Here is a 17,892-nt window from a genome sequence, read left to right on the forward strand (position 1 = left end):
GCCAGAGGACAACCAATGTGCAGAGGTGAGAGGTGCCCCACCCAGGATCACCCCACTGGAGAGGCTCAGAGCCTGCTTGACCCTGAAGCTTGAGTTCTGCTCCCCTTGTCCAGGTCTCAGTTGCCCCTTCTGTGAAATGGGGACAGGACTGTTCCTTCACCGGTCATCTGGAACCCTGGAGAACTGCTATGTTTTTGGAACTGGGAATTATTCAGATCTTAGGAAGGGAATGCTGCCCTGTGTTGTGTGATGTCCCTGGGGGTGTGTGGAAGCCCTTATGTAAAGAGACAACCAAAGGGCTTCCCGGGTGGCGCTAGTGGTAAAGAACCTGCTTGCCAATGCCGGAGACCTAAGAGACGCGCAGGAGATGTAAGAGACGTGGGTCCGATGCCTGGGTCGGGAAGATCCCCTGGAGGACAGCACAGCAACTCAGTCCAGTATTCTTGCCTGGACAATCCCATGGACAGAGGAGCCTGGCAGGCTATAGTCTGTAGTGTTGCAAAGAGTTGGACACAACTGAAGCGACTTAGCAGCAGCAGCAGGGGTAAAAAAAGAACACTGCTCACTGAAAACAGCTTGGGTCAGTGCTAGGGAAAGGGTCCCTCCACTGGAGGAGTACTGGCACCATCTCAAGAAAAAGGTGGGTCTCTAGAGCCGTTAGGACTTGGGGATTGCTGACTGAAGACCCAGAAGAGTGTCTCCAGTAGCCACGGGAGGAGTTAGAAGAGATTGTTATGTGGCATATGGGATCTTAAGTTGCTCCACCAGGGATGAACCCTGTGGAAGCACAGAATCTTAATAACCACTGGACCACCAGGGAAGTCCCATGTGTACTACTGGTATTTAGCCAGGGCTCAGTAAACTTGGAAAGATGGGGGGAAGAGGAGAGAGAAGAAGGTGGAAGAAGTCGGGAGGAGGGAAGGCCACAGGATGGGAGGAGAAAGGGAAGAGGAGTGGGTGGAGGAGGAGAAGGTGCACAACGCGGGAAGTGGAGGAAGGCTAAGGGAGGGGGCAGAAAACTTGAAGAAGGGAAGGAGAATGGGGGAGGGGGGTGGGGGGGAATCAGGGCAAGATGGAGAAGAGGGAGAAGTTTAAGGAAGACTGAAAGGGGAGGAAGGGCAGCAAGCTCTCTGCCCACATTTGTGAAAGAATGAATCTCAACTCCAGCTAGTGCGACAGTGTCAAGCCTCAGTTTCTTTACCTGTAAAATGGGGTGATCACAATAGCGCTATCTGGAAGGAAAAGAGTAGCTGCTATAGTTTCTGGGCATTCCTGATCCCTAGCTGAGAAAGTCGGGGACCAGTGGCTGGCTCTGGGCCTGTGCTCCGGATCTGCCTCCTCGTCCCCATTTCACCCACCCTAGGCAGCCCGCAGGGCCCAATGGCAGCATGTGTGGGGGAGTGCCTGCCCAGTCCTGTCCTCTAAATGGTGCTGGAAGCAGACGCTGGCTGCCTCCCAAGGAGAGAGCTGAGAAGGTCGGCCAAGCAGGAAAGAAACAAGCAGGGGTGGGATAGGCAGGGGGGCAGAGGTAGGGGGAGCTTGGAGAGAGGGTTCCAAGGGAGAAGCCCACATGGGCACAATGCAATCACAGCAGGCCCCATGAGACGGCAGAACCAGAAGCCCCAAGGGGAGGTCCTCTGTCTTGGCCTCACTGTCGGTGTCCGCCTCCTGCCTGAGCTTCTGGGAGCCCACGACCGAGCAGCCAAAGCCTGAGGATCCGTGAGCGGCTCCAGGTCAGCCAGGGAACAAGGTGGTGAGCGGTGAGGACAGCACTAGCCCTCACCTGATCAGCTGGAGGGCTTCAGGGTCTCTAGGTGAGCATTTAGGGTTAGGGTTGCAAATAAAGGACTCTGTGGAGCTTCCTGTGGAAGGATGGGGACCTGGTGTGTGGATTTTTTCATCCTCCCTGGGCAGCTGGGGTGTTATTGAGACTAAACTCACAAGATTTGGAGATTCGGATTTGGGATTAGTCGGGTCCCTGGAATATACCTTTAAGACTGAGACGGGGGTTGGATTCCCTCACAGGTCAGTCTCAGTCGGTGAAGAATCTTTCTGCAGTGCAGGAGGCCTGGGTTCCATTCCTAGGTCGAGAAGATCCCCTGGAGAAGGAAATGGCAACCCACTCCAGTGTTCTTGCCTGGAGAATCCCATGGACAGAGGAGCTTGGTAGGCTACAGTCCATGGGGTCGCAAAGAGTCGGACACGACTGAGCGACTAAACCACCACCCAGGGGTTGGATATTCTGGGGCCCCTAGGCTGTGAGTTTAGGGCTCCTCAGGTTCCTGGAACGTGTGTTTAAAACCGAAGAGGCGTTAGGGATTGGATTTAGAACAAGCTGGGCCAAAACCCAGTACAGGTAGGCCCTGAGTATAAACTGGGACTTTTTAGTCCCCGGGCGGTTAGAATTCAGTTTGCCATCTAAGGCTTGGGCCGGGAGCGCCGGGGAGCCACGCCTCTTGGCTGAGTGACGCACAGTTTTCTAATTACCAGGCTGGGAGGGGAGCTGGGAGCCTAGCGAAATTTGGTCTTGGAGACAACAGCCGTCCTTGCCAGGGCGTTCTAGCCCCCGGGTCTCGTTGGCAGTGGTCTCTCTGGCCAGAAACCCCTCTCTATGGTCCTGGTCTCCGGTACGGGGTGGGCCTCGGCTGTGCCGCAGGGGTCTCTAAGTCAGGTCCGAAGAGAGCTTGTCTGGGAGGGCAGGTGGGGCGGGGCCTAGGGTGCTAGGTGGGCCCGGGGGGTGGTGACTGCCAAAGCCTGAGGGCGGGGTCGGTAGCCGGGGTGGAACTCAAGCCTGGGAACACCGGCTAAGCCCAGGATCGGGGGCGGGGCTTGAGCCCAAGGGCGGGGCCTGATTCAGAGTGGGGCGGGGCCATGGGACTAACCTAGGGGCCGAACCTGGTCTAGAGCGGGCGGGGCTCTGGAACAGTGCCTGGCGCTTACGGGCTGGGCCAGAGGCCCAACCTGGGGGCGGGGCCAAGTGAGTGGCGGAGGCAGGTGGAGGCGGGACCTAGGGGAAAGCCCGGGACCAGGGTGGTGGGGCCAAGGTGGAGCTTAGGCTTGTGGGTAAGTCGTTAAGGTGGAGCTTGGATTCTGGGTACCGCCGCTCAAACGAGGCATAGGGCGGGGCTCGCCAGTGACTGACGGAACAGAGACTGTGTCGGGGGCGTGGATATACACTAATGATTGGCAGAAAAGCCTGGGCCGGGCTTGAAGCAGGGAGGTCTGGGACGGGGCGGAGCCTGTCCGAGACACGTCCAATCCCAGACATCGGGGTGGGGCCTGGCTCAAAGCGGGAGCCGAGCTCGACCTGGGGGCGGGGTTGGGTCGGTCTTGAGGCGGGGCCCGGGCTGCCCGCGGCCTCAGAGCTCTCCGCCTCCCCAGGATGCGAGCTCCGGGTGCAGGTTCGGCTTCCGTGGCCTCTCTGGTGCTGTTATGGTTGCTCGGACTGCCGTGGACCTGGAGCACAGCGGCGGCGCTCGGCGTGTACGTGGGCGGCGGCGGCTGGCGTTTCCTGCGCATCGTCTGCAAAACCGCAAGGCGGGACCTCTTGTGAGTGCAGTCTGGGCCTGATCCAGGGGCTGGGGTCGGGGGCGGGCTGAGTGTCCATGGGGGGCGAAGAGAGGGGGTCTGCAAGGGCGGCGTGAAGACTTAGGGGAGAGAGAGAGGTTTTGGAGCCTCGGAGGCGGGGTTTGGGTGAGGGCGGGGCTAGGGCGGTGCTGGGACGGAAAATAGTGGACTGGGGACTCTGAGGGCACCTGCAGGGGACAACTTGAGGGTCTTTGGAGGGAGATGAGTAGGTTTCAATGCCCTTGAGACTGAGTGGGTGACTTCAGGGAGCTGGACGACAGCTTGGGGGTATTAGGAGTGCGAGTAGGACTTCCAGAGAGCTGAGACTGATGGAGGGGAAGCTGTGCGTTTTAGGGGGGCGAGGGTCTCTATGCGGCTTTGGTGACTGGAGGACTGGGGACTCTTCAGGGACTCTGGTAGGTTCCTAGGGGGCTGTCAGGGGAACTTTCTCGGGAAAGATGAAAGGGCTTCCTGGGGAATGTGTAAAGGGTTTTTAGGGTCTTTGGAGGGTGTTTGTCTCTTTAGGGCCATTTACAGGTTTCTCTGTAGTTAGAATGCTGTTTGAGAGTTTGAGATCTGTGCGTGATTTTGGGGGTTGTTCAAGGCCTGCCGAGAGGTTGCTTAGAGGTCTCTGGTGACTGACTATCTCTAGGGAGAGTTCGCAGGCATCCTTGGAAGGTCTCTGGGCTGTCTCTGAGGGCCTTGCTCAGAGAAGCTGTTGGGAGTCCTTCTGGGGTGACATAAATGTTTCTGGGCATTCCACCGGAGCAAGTCTTAGGAACAGCCTCGATGTGGAAGTCCGTGAACACTTGCTATGGGTCTGCCAGTCTTGGTGCCCATGAGAAGATGGGAGGACTAACCCACTGTAAAGATAAACTGAGTTTCTGTGAGCAACAGGGGTAGTGTGGAGTTGGGAAAAGTTCCTCTGCTAACTGACTGGTTCTGAACCTTTTAGAACCCACCCTTTCCTTTCTATACCCTGGTCCCTGCCCCTGGTTTTCTGACATGCAGCTCAGACTGTGCTCTCTGCTCACACATTTCCCACGACCTCTACCTGCTGCAGTAGAAAAGACTCAGTCCCCAGCTGTGTCCTTGGGGTTCTGCCATTCTGTTGCCTGCCCACTTGCCACTCCCCACGTCTCCATAGGGCCCCCAGATCAACTTGCCTTGTCAGGCTCAGGCTGCTTCCTCTGCCTGGAACATGTATGTGTGCGTGCTCTGTTGCTCGGTGGTGTCTGACTCTTTTCGACCCCCTGGGCTGTGGCCCACCAGGCTCCTCTGTCCATGGGAGTCTCCAGGCAAGAATACTGGAGTGGGTTGCCATTTCCTTCTCCAGGGAATCTTCCTGACCCAGGGATCAAGCCTGAGTCTCCTGTGTCTGGAGGATTCTTTAGCACTGAGCCACCTGGGAAGCCCATGGGCCCTCTTTTTTTTTTCCCACCTGCTGATGCGTTATGATGTTGCCTCCCTCAGATGAACCTTTGCTGAATTTTCCTGGGCAGCACTCTCCCATGACTCCTTGTTGCTCTAAGAATCTAGACCACATGAGCTTTCTGACCTTGTCCCCAACCTCCTGTCCTTTTCTTTGTCGCTCTTCCCACTGTACTGGCCTCTATGCCATTCCTAAACACGCTCCTATTTCTTCAAGCCCCAAGGCCTTTGCACTTGCTGTTCCCTTTGCCCAGATCACGGTTCCCTTGCTCTTTAGTTTCATCATGGGTTAAATGTCACCTCCTCAGACAGCCCTCCCTGACCCTGTGTCTCTGTAGACCCTCCTACGTTCTTGTTTTCTAGAATAGCAAAGATTGCCGCAGGGCTCCCTCTGTGTGAGGCACCCTGGGAATCATGACTTCTTCAAGTCCTCCCAGCCACCCTGGGAGGTCTGTACTGTCTTGTCCCATCTTACAGATGAGCAGATTGAGGCACAGCATGGTTTGGTCACTTGCCCAAGGTCACACAGCTGGCCGATACCAGGGGCAAGATTTGAACCCCGACAGTGTGGCTCCAGAACTTGACTTGTAACCACGAGCAGCATCAGTCACTTATAATTATCTTGTGTGTCTGCTTTCTTGCCTTTTAATTTTGGGGTCTCTTTTCCCCCTCGGACTAAACTGTGGGCCTGGTGGGGGCGGGTGGCACAGACTGTGCCACTGTGGCCCTGGCCTCTTCCCATCAGGGTGGCACCCAGGAAGTGCACAGGATATATTTTTTGGCTGATGGACCTTTCCCTGCCTCCTTCCTTGGACTTGCCTAGGCCCCAGCTCTGCTCCATGGGGCAGGGGCTATCCATGCCCAGGCCTTTCTTCCCTGGCACAGGGTAGGAGCTGAGTCCACTCTGAATCCCCGACACAGAGCTTGGCAAACTTTCTGTAAGGAGGCAGCCTGGAAGATGGCCTCACCTTCTGGTCTTCATACCTTTGTATGATCCCTTTGCTTTGAGTGTGGGCTGGACCTAGTGATTCACTTCTTTTTTTTTTTGTTCACAAATGTTTATTACCAAATTGCTGAAAGCTTGTAAGAGAAAAGATAAGAGGATTTCCTTAAACCTGGAAAAACAAAACATAAAAGAACCAGCAATATTTTAAACAAAAAATCATAAAAAATTATAATCTTCATCAGTTCATTCAGTCCTATGCGATTAGTTTTTGATCTTCATCTTTTGTTAGCAGTTTTACGAATCTAGTTTTTCTTTAGAGTTCTATAAATCCTTACCCAGTAGATGTTATGATCTGAAAATTACCGTAAACTTGTATCCTAGAGTACTTGTCAGAATCCTTTTTAGAAATTTCTCTGAAGAAGGAACACTCTTGTAGTAACTCTTTAGGAAAAGCCTCAGAGTAAAGCAGTAACTGTCTGTAAATGTCAAAAGACTTAAAATGCCATGGCTAAAGATCTGATTAGAGTTCAATACAGTGTAGTTGACAGGGAAATTTGGTTATTTCTATGATACATAGCACTGTAAGACAATGACTGGAATTATGACTGATAATATTATCTATTATATTATTATTATAAATAGAATATCATTATATGTATTATAATGTTTTATCTCAACATTACCAGATACTAACGTATGTTATATTTCTAGGAACATCATATAATTTTAAAAATACTTACATACCTATATAAATACAATATAAAGAAAACTTAGTATTTTTACTTCTTAATGCTTCTTCACATGTAATTTAACATATCAAATAAGTCTAATTAGTTTAACATCTATATTTTTATGAGAAGAGAGAACAAATCTTTTGTAATATGCTGCTGCTGCTGCTGCTAAGTCGCTTCAGTCGTGTCCGACTCTGTGCGACCCCATAGACAGCAGCCCACCAGGTTCCCCGTCCCTGGGATTCTCCAGGCAAGAACACTGGAGTGGGTTGCCATTTCCTTCTCCAATACATGAAAGTGAAAAGTGAAAGTGAAGTCGCTCAGTCGTGTCCAACTCTTAGCTACCCCATGGACTGCGTGCAGCCTACAGGCTCCTCCATCCATGGGATTTTCCAGGCAAGAGTACTGGAGTGGGGTGCCATTGCCTTCTCCTTGTAATATGCTAGGGGCCCTCTAAAAAAATCCCAAAGTTAGTTTGAAGTCAAAAAGACTTCTTTGAGAATTTCATTTTGGGGAAGTTGGTAAAAAAATATTAAAAGGTTTAAAAACACTTGGTCACAGAGGGTCATAGGACACTGTGAAACAATACTTATGTATTTAACCAAAGTGGCAAAGACTTTACAGGCAAATATAGATTGCATGGCTAGTGATTCACTTCTGATGAACAGAATATAGCAGAAGCAATAGGATATTATTTCTGAGATTAGGTCATCAAAGACTGTGGCTTCCACCTGGGGTGCTCCTTCGTGGGTCCCTTACATGGCAGTCAGTAAGACAGCTCTCTGGAGAGTGAACTTGGAAGTGAATTCTTCCCCAGTGAAACCTTGAGATGACCACAGGCCCAGCCAACACCTTGATTTACAAGAGAGCCAGAGCCAGACCACCCAGCTAAGATGCTTCTGAGTTCCTGAAACTGTGAGATGATGAGTGTTTGTTATTTCCAGTTGGTAACTTTGGGTGTAATTTGTTACACAGCCATAGCTAACTAGTGCAGCTTGTCATAATACCCACCTCCCACACCACACCAGTGTTCCAGTGTTCTCACAGCCTTGTAAGGAAGGAATGCTTACTAATCCCATTTGATTGTTGATGAACCAAAGCACAAATAGGGCAGGTCATTTGCCTAAAAATGCATAGCCAGGGAGGAGCAGGGCTCTAGAGTCTGTTCTTTGCTGTGTTGTGCTGGAGTAGTGGTGGAGGCTGGCTGCCTTTAGATCTGACGTTCAAAAATATTTCAGCACCCTGCCCCAGTTCTTCCAGCTCTCCTCTGTTTTCATCATGAAATCTGATCACATTCATCCTTGTTTATTTCTTCCTGCCCTGGTGCCCTGGAGCTCAGGGTGGAAAACAGGAGGGGGCAAAAGGAACAGAGGGACAAGAAGAAGTCTCAGGAAGGGTCCAAAGGCAGACAGTGGCCTCTTTGTCCCCAGAGTGGGGGTGGCTTGTGCTGCTGCCAGGCAGGGCGGCCCAGGCATGTGGCTGGAGCCCAGCGCTGAAGTTCACTGCCCATCCGTGGGTGTGCTCCAGAGAGGGCTGCGGATGTTCGGGTAACGTGAGCACGAGCCCCTGTGGCCTCAGTTCACATTTCTTCGCTGTGTTGTCTGTGGACAGGAAGCATCCTTGTGGGGGCTGTTTCCTATGGTTCCGACCCTTAGTGCTAACCCTCTCCCCATGGCTGTAACACTAGTATCCCTTCATGGGGTTTTTGGGGTACCCTATTGAATTCATCCATGGGAAGCTCTTAGAGGAGAGCTGGGCACAAAGTAGATGCTCAGACTTGTTGGTACTGATTGCCTTCAGGCAGCAGTGGGTACCTCAGGGGTTAGGAGCTTGGTGGCTGGAGCCAGAGTAGCTAGCCCATGAAATATCACCCTCTGGGTCTCCGTTCCTTCGTCTGTAAGAGTACACTTTGTACAGCACCTCTCCTTCAAGAAAACGTGAGTTGAGCACCTGCTGTGTGCAGCACGGGCACTCGGCCTGCCACATGGTACACTTGAATGTTGCCCTCAAGCTTCGGGGCAAGCTTGAGCAGGAGCAGAGGGACCGTGCCAGGGAGCCTGGGTCTGGGTTGTTCTGTCCTCTACTTGTTGTGTGACCTTGGGTATGTTAATTCACCTCCCTGAGCCCCCACCTCATCCACCATCTGACATGGGGATTTTAGAACCCTACTTTGAAGGGTGGCTGTAAGGTCAGCTCAATAAACATTGAAGACGCTCATCGGAGCAACTCTATTTATTAGTTGAATGGTCAAGATATCAGGATTTGACCGGGGAGTTGAGTGTATAAACAGCTAACTTTTGGCATTTTACATTTTCAGTTATTTTTTTGTAGCAATTAATACATAACAGGTACAAAATTCAGATGTTAGAGAGAGGTTTGCAGTGAATGTTGCCCTCTCTGGACTGCCTGCAGCTCTGCAGTTCCCCTCCTCAGAGGTGTCTTATGTCTCTTTGCCAAAATATAATTATATAGGGGCTTCCCTGGTGGTCAAGTGGCTAAGACTCCATGCTCCCAATGCAGGGGGCCTGGATTTGATCCGTGGTCAGGGAACTAGATCCTACATGCTTCAACTAAGAGTTCATAGGCCACAACTGAAGAACCTGCTTGCTGCAAACAAAATCTGGCGCAGCCAAATAAATACATACATATTTTGAAAAAGAAATATATGCAGACCTTTTGTTCTTTTTTAAAAATACTTGGCCATACCCCTCGACTTGTGGGACCTTTGTTCCTCAACCCAGGGTCAAACCCATGCCCCCTGCCTTGGAAGGCAGAGTCTTAATCACTGAACTGCTGGGGAAGTCCCAGACCTCTTGTTCTTGGTGCTTACGAGTGGCCACACATTCATCATCATTTTCTTCACCTCATGCTTTCTTTCTTCTCTCCACTTACACTTGAAATTTTTACGTTTATTAAAGTCATGCAGGGTTCAAGATGAAAGATTCTAAGCCGTCTACCTCAAGTGGCAGCTGCCTGCTCAACCTTGACCCACATTTTCTCTTCTCTATCAGGAGTGATTCTTACCTCTTGTTTGAATCTCCAAATGGCTTGCTGCTGCTGCTAAGTCGCTTCAGTCGTGTCCGACTCTGTGCGACCCCATAGATGGAAGCCCACCAGGCTCCGCCGTCCCTGGGATTCTCCAGGCAAGAATACTGGAGTGGGTTGCCACTTCCTTCTCCAGTGCATGAAAGAGAAAAGTGAAAGTGAAGCCGCTCAGTCGTGTCCAACTCTTAGCGACCCCATGGACTACAGCCTACCAGGCTCCTCTGTCCATGGATTTTCCAGGCAAGAGTACTGGAGTGGGGTGCCATTGCCTTCTCCGCCAAATGGCTTATGTGACAGTATGTGCATTTTTTCACTTTGAGAGCTCGTCTGTCCTCTCCCTCTATGGAAGATGAGGATTCAGCATCCCTTTATCCCCCGTCCTCATTTTCTTTCTGTTCCTGTGCATGTTGTACGCATATCCACCCCCCGTACATACCCAGACACACATGTTTTTCCATTCCTTCATTGTCCCAGTATTATCACAGTAGATTCTCATCATCTGTTCTACAGAATTGCTGCACACATTGAATTAGCAAATACTGAACCATTGTTCCTAGGGAAAATACAGGGTTAGGTTCCTGAGAGCCTCTGATCATGACATTTCCATCAACCAATCAGTATGTAATCTTGTTTTATGCGTGTTCTATTTAAAGACACCTCCTATATATTATTTATTACAACTTAACTCACTGCCAACAACATTATAACTCATGCCTGAATAAAACTTTTCTAATATGCACGTCTTCTCCAAAAGGCACATCACAGCCTTCTTGTGCTTAGGAACCCTAGACATCATTTCAGCATTATGCGTAGGCCCATTTTAAACAGAAAAATCACCAACAAAAAGCAAAAAGCTTACAAAAACTGTGGTGTATGTGGTGTTTCAGTTCAGTTCAGTCGCTCAGTCGTGTCCAACTCTTTGCGACCCCGTGAACCACCATACGCCAGGCCTCCCTGTCCATCACCAACTGCCAGAGTCCACCCAAACTCATGTCCATAGGGTTGGTGATGCCATCCAACCATCTCATCCTCTGTCGTCCCCTTCTCCTCCTGCCCTCAATCTTCCCCAGCATCAGGGTCTTTTCAAATGAGTCAGCTCTTTGCATCAGGTGGCCAAAGTATGGGGAGTTTCAGCTTCAACATCAGTCCCTCCATTGAACACCCAGCACTGATCTCCTTTAGGATGGACTGGTTGGATCTCCTTGCAGTCCAAGGGACTCTCAAGAGTCTTCTCCAACACCACAGTTCAAAAGCATCAGTTCTTATGCACTCAGCTTTCTTTATAGTCCAACTCTCACATCCATACATGACTACTGGAAAAACCATAGCCTTGACTAGATGGACTTTTGTTGGCAAAGTAATGTCTCTGCTTTTTAATATGCTTTCTAGGTTGGTCATAACTTTCCTTCCAAGGAGTAAGCGTCTTTTAATTTCATGGCTGCAGTCAGCATCTGCAGTGATTTTGGAGCCCAGAAAAATAAAGTCAGCCACTGTTTCCACTGTTTCCCCATCTATTTGCCATGAAGTGATGGGACCAGATGCCATGATCTTTGTTTTCTGAATTTTGGGCTTTAAGCCAACTTTTTCACTCTTCTCTTGCACTCTCATCAAGAGGCTTTTTAGTTCCTCTTCACTTTCTGCCATTAGAGTGGTGTCATCTGCGTATCTGAGGTTATTGATATTTCTGCCTGCAATCTTGATTTCAGCTTGGGCTTCCTCCAGCCCAGCGTTTCTCATGATGTACTCTGCATACAAGTTAAATTAGTAGACTGCCAAAAGGATGTTTGTTTTTAATATAAGCTAAATAATTTTATGTATTTTCTCTGGAGTTATTGATTGCCTTTGTATTTGTTAGTTTTCTATGTATCTATCTCTACTTCGGGCTCAAACTCCACACATTTGTCTCTCTCTCTTCTTATGTTTATAGTATCAGATGGGCTTCCAATTTCACCTTTTTGGAGAAATCTCTGTTCTAGCCTCCAATCTGTCCAAACTGTGCAAATTTCCCTTTCCACCTGGGGTGTAACCATCACCCCAGCCTTGTGCCTAGCCATCTTCCTGAGGATTAGCATCACTTTGTCTTGGGCTGGATGCCCTGTTTCCTGAGTTCCTGGTAGTCCTCCTCTTTGGTTTACTCTCTTAATTAGTGGGAGCACATCTTTATTAGTTTTGGGAGAAATGATGCATGGGAATTTAAGTTTTTGAGACCCTCCATATATGAACATATCTTTATTTCCACCCTCACACTTGATTGATGGTCTGGGTATAGACTTCTAGTTTGGATATTATTTTCCTTCAAAATTGAAGGCATTTCTTATTTTCTTCTCACATCATGGTTATTATTGAGAAGTCTAAAACCCTCTGGTTCCTGATCCTTCGTAATGGCCTGTTTTTTTGTTTTGCTTTCTGGAAGCTTGTGGGATCTTTTCAAGATAGTGGGCTATTTCCATCCATCATACGATCTGTTGGTGGGGTTTCAGGTCAAGGAAGTTTTTTTAATCCTGTGATTGGTGATTTCCTCACCTTTCCTTCCTTTGTTCTTCTTGGAACTCCTGTTATTGAGTTACTAGAACAATGTCTAGCTTGATACCTATTTGTTGAATATGATTTTGGATCTTCTGGACTGATGCTATAATTTTCTTATCTTTTCTCTTTTATTTTCCATCTCTGTCTTTTTATTCTACTTTCTATGATATTTCTTCAAATTACTTATAACCCTTCTATTAATGTTTAATTTATGCTCTCACATTTAAAATTTTTATTATGTTATCATTTGTTCAAATTAATAAACTTTTTATTGATTTTTTAATTATGTTTTTTCTTTTTTACAAAGACTTCATTTTTTATTGTGAGTTATAGGTTTACAGAAATTGAGCAGAAAGTATTATATACTCCCTCCCTATCCCCTGCAGTTTTCTCTATTTTTAAGACCTTGTATTAGTATAGTACACTTGTCACAATTGATAAGTCATTATTGATACATTATTGTTCAGTTCAGTTCAGTCGCTCAGTTGTATCCGACTCTTTGCGACCCCATGAATCAGAGCACGCCAGGCCTCCCTGTCTATCACCATCTCCCAGAGTTCACGCAAACTCATGTCCATCGAGTCTGTGATGCCATCCAGCCATCTCATCCTCTGTCGTCCCCTTCTCCTCCTGCCCCCAATCCCTCCCAGCATCAGAGTCTTTTCCAATGAGTCACCTCTTTGCATGAGGTGGCCAAAGTACTGGAGTTTCAGCTTTAGCATCAGTCCTTCCAAAGAACACCCAGGACTGATCTCCTTCAGAATGGACTGGTTGGATCTCCTTGCAGTCCAAGGGACTCTCAAGAGTCTTCTCCAACACCACAGTTCAAAAGCATCAATTCTTCAGCGCTCAGCTTTCTTCACAGTCCAACTCTCACATCCATACATGACCACAGGAAAAACCATAGCCTTGACTAGATGGACCTTTGTTGGCAAAGTAATGTCTCTGCTTTTGAATATGCTATCTAGGTTGGTCATAACTTTCCTTCCAAGGAGTAAGCGTCTTTTAATTTCATGGCTGCAATCACCATCTGCAGTGATTTGGGAGCTCAAAAAAAATAAAAGTCTGACACTGTTTCCACTGTTTCCCCATCTATTTCCCATGAAGTGATGGGACCAGATGCCATGATCTTCGTTTTCTGAATGTTGAGCTTTAAGCCAACTTTTTCACTTTCCTCTTTCACTTTCATCAAGAGGCTTTTTAGTTCCTCTTCACTTTCTGCCATAAGGGTGGTGTCATTTGCATATCTGAGGTTATTGATATTTCTCCTGGCAATCTTGATTCCAGCTTGTGTTTCTTCCAGTCCAGTGTTTCTCATGATGTACTCTGCATATAAGTTAAATAAGCAGAGTGACAGTATACAGCCTTAATGTACTCCTTTTCCTATTTGGAACCAGTCTGTTGTTCCATGTCCAGTTCTAACTGTTGCTTCCTGACCTGCATATAGGTTTCTCAAGAGGCAGGTCAGGTGATCTGGTATTCCCATCTCTTTCAGAATTTTCCACAGTTTATTGTGATCCACACAGTCAAAGGCTTTGGCATAGTCAATAAAGCAGAAATAGATGTTTTTCTGGAACTCTCTTGCTTTTTCGATGATCCAGCATATGTTGGCAATTTGATCTCTGGTTCCTCTGCCTTTTCTAAAACCAGCTTGAACATCTGGAAGTTCACGGTTCGCGTATTGCTGAAGACTAAATCCATATTTTTCACTAGGGTCATGTTGTATGTTGTATATTCTATGGTGCCCTCACATTTAAATTTTCCAGGATCTTTTTTTTTCTTCATTCCCTGAAAGCTTTTTTTAATAGCATTCTATTCTTATTTCATGGATGCAGTAAATCTTCTTACATCTTCAGGAATATTAATGACTTTATTAGTTTTCTTTTCCTCTTTGCACAATCTTTTTTTCCTCAGAGATTTTCTTCTTTGTTTAGTTTAGTCTCCATCATCCCTGTTAGAGGAGCTCCCCAAGAGTCTGGTAGTCTTTGGTCATAATGTCAATCAGAAGCTCTCAGCATGAGTGTGTGTAAGGGGCGAGGGGTCTTGTCAACTGAGCTTCATGATGAGGGCCACCTGGCTGGGTGGTGCTTTGGGGAAACCGCAGTGCAGTGTCTTCAGGTCTTTCCTCTGGGCCTGGTCACGTTTCCCCATAGGAAGCTATTCTGGTCTTCTGCCTGGGGTAGAGACCCCACCAGCAGCGTCCCAGGAATGCACAGGGGGAAGCGGGCTGGAAGCTCAGTATCTGGCAGGTGAATGTTAACACCCATTTGCAGGAAAGTGTCCCACCCAGAAACCATCCCGTGGTTGGATGTTCAGTCTCCTCCTGGGTGGCAAAGGGGCCACTTTCTTTTAAAATTTTATTTATTATTTTTGGCTGTGCTGGGTCTTCCCTGCTGTGCAGGCTTTTCTCTAGTTGTAGCAAGTAGGGGCTACTCTCTAGCTGCAGTGTGCGGGCTTCTCGTTGCAGTGGCTCCTCTTGTTGCAGAGCACAGGCTCTAGGGCACGGGCTTCAGTAGTTGCAGCACATGGGCCCAGTAGTTGTGGCTCCCGGGCTCTAGAGCACAAGCTCAGGAGTTGCAGCACAGGGACTTAGTTGTTCCATGGCACACGGGAATCTTCCTGGACCAGGGATCGAACCCCTGTCTCCTGCACTGGCAGGCAGATTCTTTACCACTGAGCCACCAGGGAAGCCCTGATTGAGATACTGACGTATAATACTCTTGGTTTCAGATGGGCAACATAATGGTTTGCTATTTGCATAAAGGTTTCCCCTGCTATACAAAAATAGAGCATTCCCGTGAAACTGTTCATTAGCCAAAATGATGTAATGCAAAGAAGTAATTACCTTAGGATGCATCTTGCTAATGGATGCACAAAAGAAACTGAGGTAAAAGTCAGGTGCTCACAGAGTTCAAAGCTATAGTGGCTTGATACTGGGATGCCGAGTGTATTCAGTTCCAGCGTAAGGGGCTTGGCGGTGCCTGTCTTGCTCCTTTGGGTTCATGCTGCCCCTGTAACAGCTCCCTGTAAAACAAACACTGAAGGCTGTTTTCACATTTTGCCTTTTACCTTGAAAGTGAAAGTCCTCTTTGGATTTCTTTTGGTTAGCAAAAACAGGTACTCATTTAGGTCTTTCACATAAGTGAAGAGGCATTAAAGTGAATTTTTGAGAAGTAAAGTGCATTATGTATATTATGAAATGATTACATTATATATATTGTATCTTGTATATTATGAAATGATTAACCACAGTAAATCTAGTTAACACCTATTACCATACAAAGTGACAAAATTTTTTTTTCTTATGATAAGAACTTCTAAGATCTACTCTCTTCGCAACTTTCAAATATGCAGTGAGGTATTATTAATTATAGTTGTTATGTTGTACGTGGATCCTCATGACATTTATTTCACAGAGGGAGATTCTTAATTTAATTTTATTTTTTGGTCATGCCATGTGGTATGTGGGGTCTTAGTTCCCTGACCTGGAATGGAACCCACACCCGCTGCATTGGAAGCACAGAGTCTTAACCATTGAACCTCCAAGGAAGTCCCAGAAGGGGCTTCTTAAACAGATCTCTACCAATCCTGCAGCCCAGGATTCTGCTTTCTCCCATCTCCTAGAGCCCCCACCTCTTATCTGCTGTTTCCCAGCTTTTCAAAGTGAGGTGATTTGGTCTCTACGCCCATCTTACCAGTCCTTTGAGTACACACTTAAAAAAAAAAATCCCTTTAAGGACTTTCCTGGTGGTCCAGTGGTTAAGACCTCAAACTTCCACTGCAGCGGGCACGAGTTCAACCCCTGATCAGGGAACTAAGCGCCTCCATGCTGTGTGGAGCAGCCACAAATAAAACAAAAAACTTAAAAAAATAAACCCTTTACTAGCTGTTTGGGGGGATTCAGGGAGGTGTGATGATCAGTCAGTGTTGGGTGCTCAATCAGCTGCCTTTGCTAGGAGGTCAGCACTGACTTTTCCCATTTACCTTCAGGGTCCTTCCTCATTCCTCGCAGTGGGGGTGCCGTTCTCCTGTGCAGCTTTCTGTTGTAACTTCGAGCTGATGTTCATCTAATCCCTCACCTACTGCAGGGTGTTTGGATTCCTTCCTATCTTCTACTCAGAGCTTCCCAGGTGGCTCAGTAGTAAAGAATCCACCTGCCAATGCAGGAGCCGCAGGAGACCCAGGTTCCATCCTTGGGCCAGGGAGATCCTGTGGAACAAGGAATGGCTACGCATTCCGGTTCCTGTCAGGATAATCCCATGGACAGAGGCCCCTGGTGGGCTATAGTCCAGTGGGTCACAAAGAGTCGGACATGAACTGAGCACACATATCCATCTTCTGCTTGTTGGAAGCTGCAAATGAATAATGTGCTGTCATTTCCCCCATGTGACTTTAATGTGCCAAAATCAGTCCATGAGTTAGTGGAGTGATTCAGAGCCATGAGAGATATTCCTGACCCCGTGCTCTCTCTACCCAGTCTCTGCTTCACTCTCTTTTCTCCCCTGTGGGCCTTTGCTCTCTTTTAAATCTGCCAATCTCCTTTTTGCCTCCAGGTCTTTGAACTCATGGAGCCCTCCATCTGGAATGCTTTCCCTCAAGCTTAACCTATGGCTGATTTCTTCTTATCCTTCAGAGTTCAGTGCAAATGTTGCTTCTTCAGGCAAGGCTCCCCGGTCCCCGTGGGTGAAATCTGGTCCTGGTTGTGCCTGATCACATCATCTTGTTTGCTTTTTTCTTAGGAAACATATAAAACTGTAATGGTTTTTGTTTGCTTTCTCCTTGATTATTAACTGTAGACCCATGGTGGCAGGGGTCACACCGCCTTGGTCCCCTGTGTGTCCCCGTTCCTGTCATGATGTCCAGCATGTTGTCATCCTTCATGGAGGTGCGCTGCACATGTGGATCAACTCCTCTGGGGAGGCGTTCTCTGTGAGGAGGCTTCAGCTGCAAATAGTGGGAATCCCAATTAGAAGTGGCATCAGTAGTAAAGCACATTTATAGCCACATGCAGTGGGGTATTGGGACATTAGATGGCTTCAGATGGTTGATCAGTTTGTGTTCAGCATGTTCTGTTGACCCAGGTTCCTTCTGCCTTTCTGCTCTGGCATCCTTGCTGCAAAGGCGTGGTGTCTCCAGTTGATTACCCTCATGGTCTCAGATTGGCTGCTGTGGCTCCAGCCATCACATGCTGACAACTTCTTTGGACAGAAGAAAGGGAATACAGGATTACTGTGTCCCATGTTGCAGGGGGTGTGAAAGGAGCTATTGTGATGGCAGGGGGTCTGTGAGTTGGGCACTTATGGAGTCAGAGCCAGATTTCCAGAGCTTTAAACACTGAGCAGAAGAGTCTTATGTTCCCAGGGAATGGTTCTGAGTAGGGAAGCAGCACAGCCAGGCTGACCTGCAAAGAGGAGGATGGTGGCTTGGTGAGGAGGATTTGGGGCAGCCAGACAGGAAGTGCTCTTGTTCCCAGATAGTGGGAATGGAGACACACACCCCTCTCTCCCCTTGAGTGGGGCACAGGGGTGAGAACAGTAAGGAAGACAACCAAAGGCTGGAGATGAAGCAGTGTGTGTTAGTTTCCTGTGGCTCTCAGAACAAAGTAGCACAAACTGGGTGACTTATAACAACAGAAATTCATTTGTG

General features: G+C 48.1%; 1 protein-coding gene across 4 annotated transcripts in view; it reads left to right on the forward strand.

Moving 5' to 3' along the window:
- The window catches only part of SLC27A1 (solute carrier family 27 member 1), a 41,885-nt gene continuing 23,993 nt past the window's right edge, over positions 1–17,892 (forward strand). The window contains exons 1-2 of one of the 4 annotated variants that reach the window (XM_027548202.1): positions 1–25; positions 3,382–3,549. In XM_027548202.1, coding sequence (XP_027404003.1) covers positions 16–25; positions 3,382–3,549 — 178 coding nt within the window. In that variant the 5' untranslated portion in view covers positions 1–15. Of the gene's footprint in view, positions 26–1,498; positions 1,815–2,541; positions 2,628–3,381; positions 3,550–17,892 lie in introns of those variants that run through there. The other 3 variants (XM_027548204.1, XM_027548203.1, XM_027548201.1) reach the window with 3 other exon arrangements.

This window comes from Bos indicus x Bos taurus, chromosome 7 (assembly GCF_003369695.1).
Source record: "Bos indicus x Bos taurus breed Angus x Brahman F1 hybrid chromosome 7, Bos_hybrid_MaternalHap_v2.0, whole genome shotgun sequence".
Taxonomy (NCBI): Eukaryota; Metazoa; Chordata; class Mammalia; order Artiodactyla; family Bovidae; genus Bos; species Bos indicus x Bos taurus.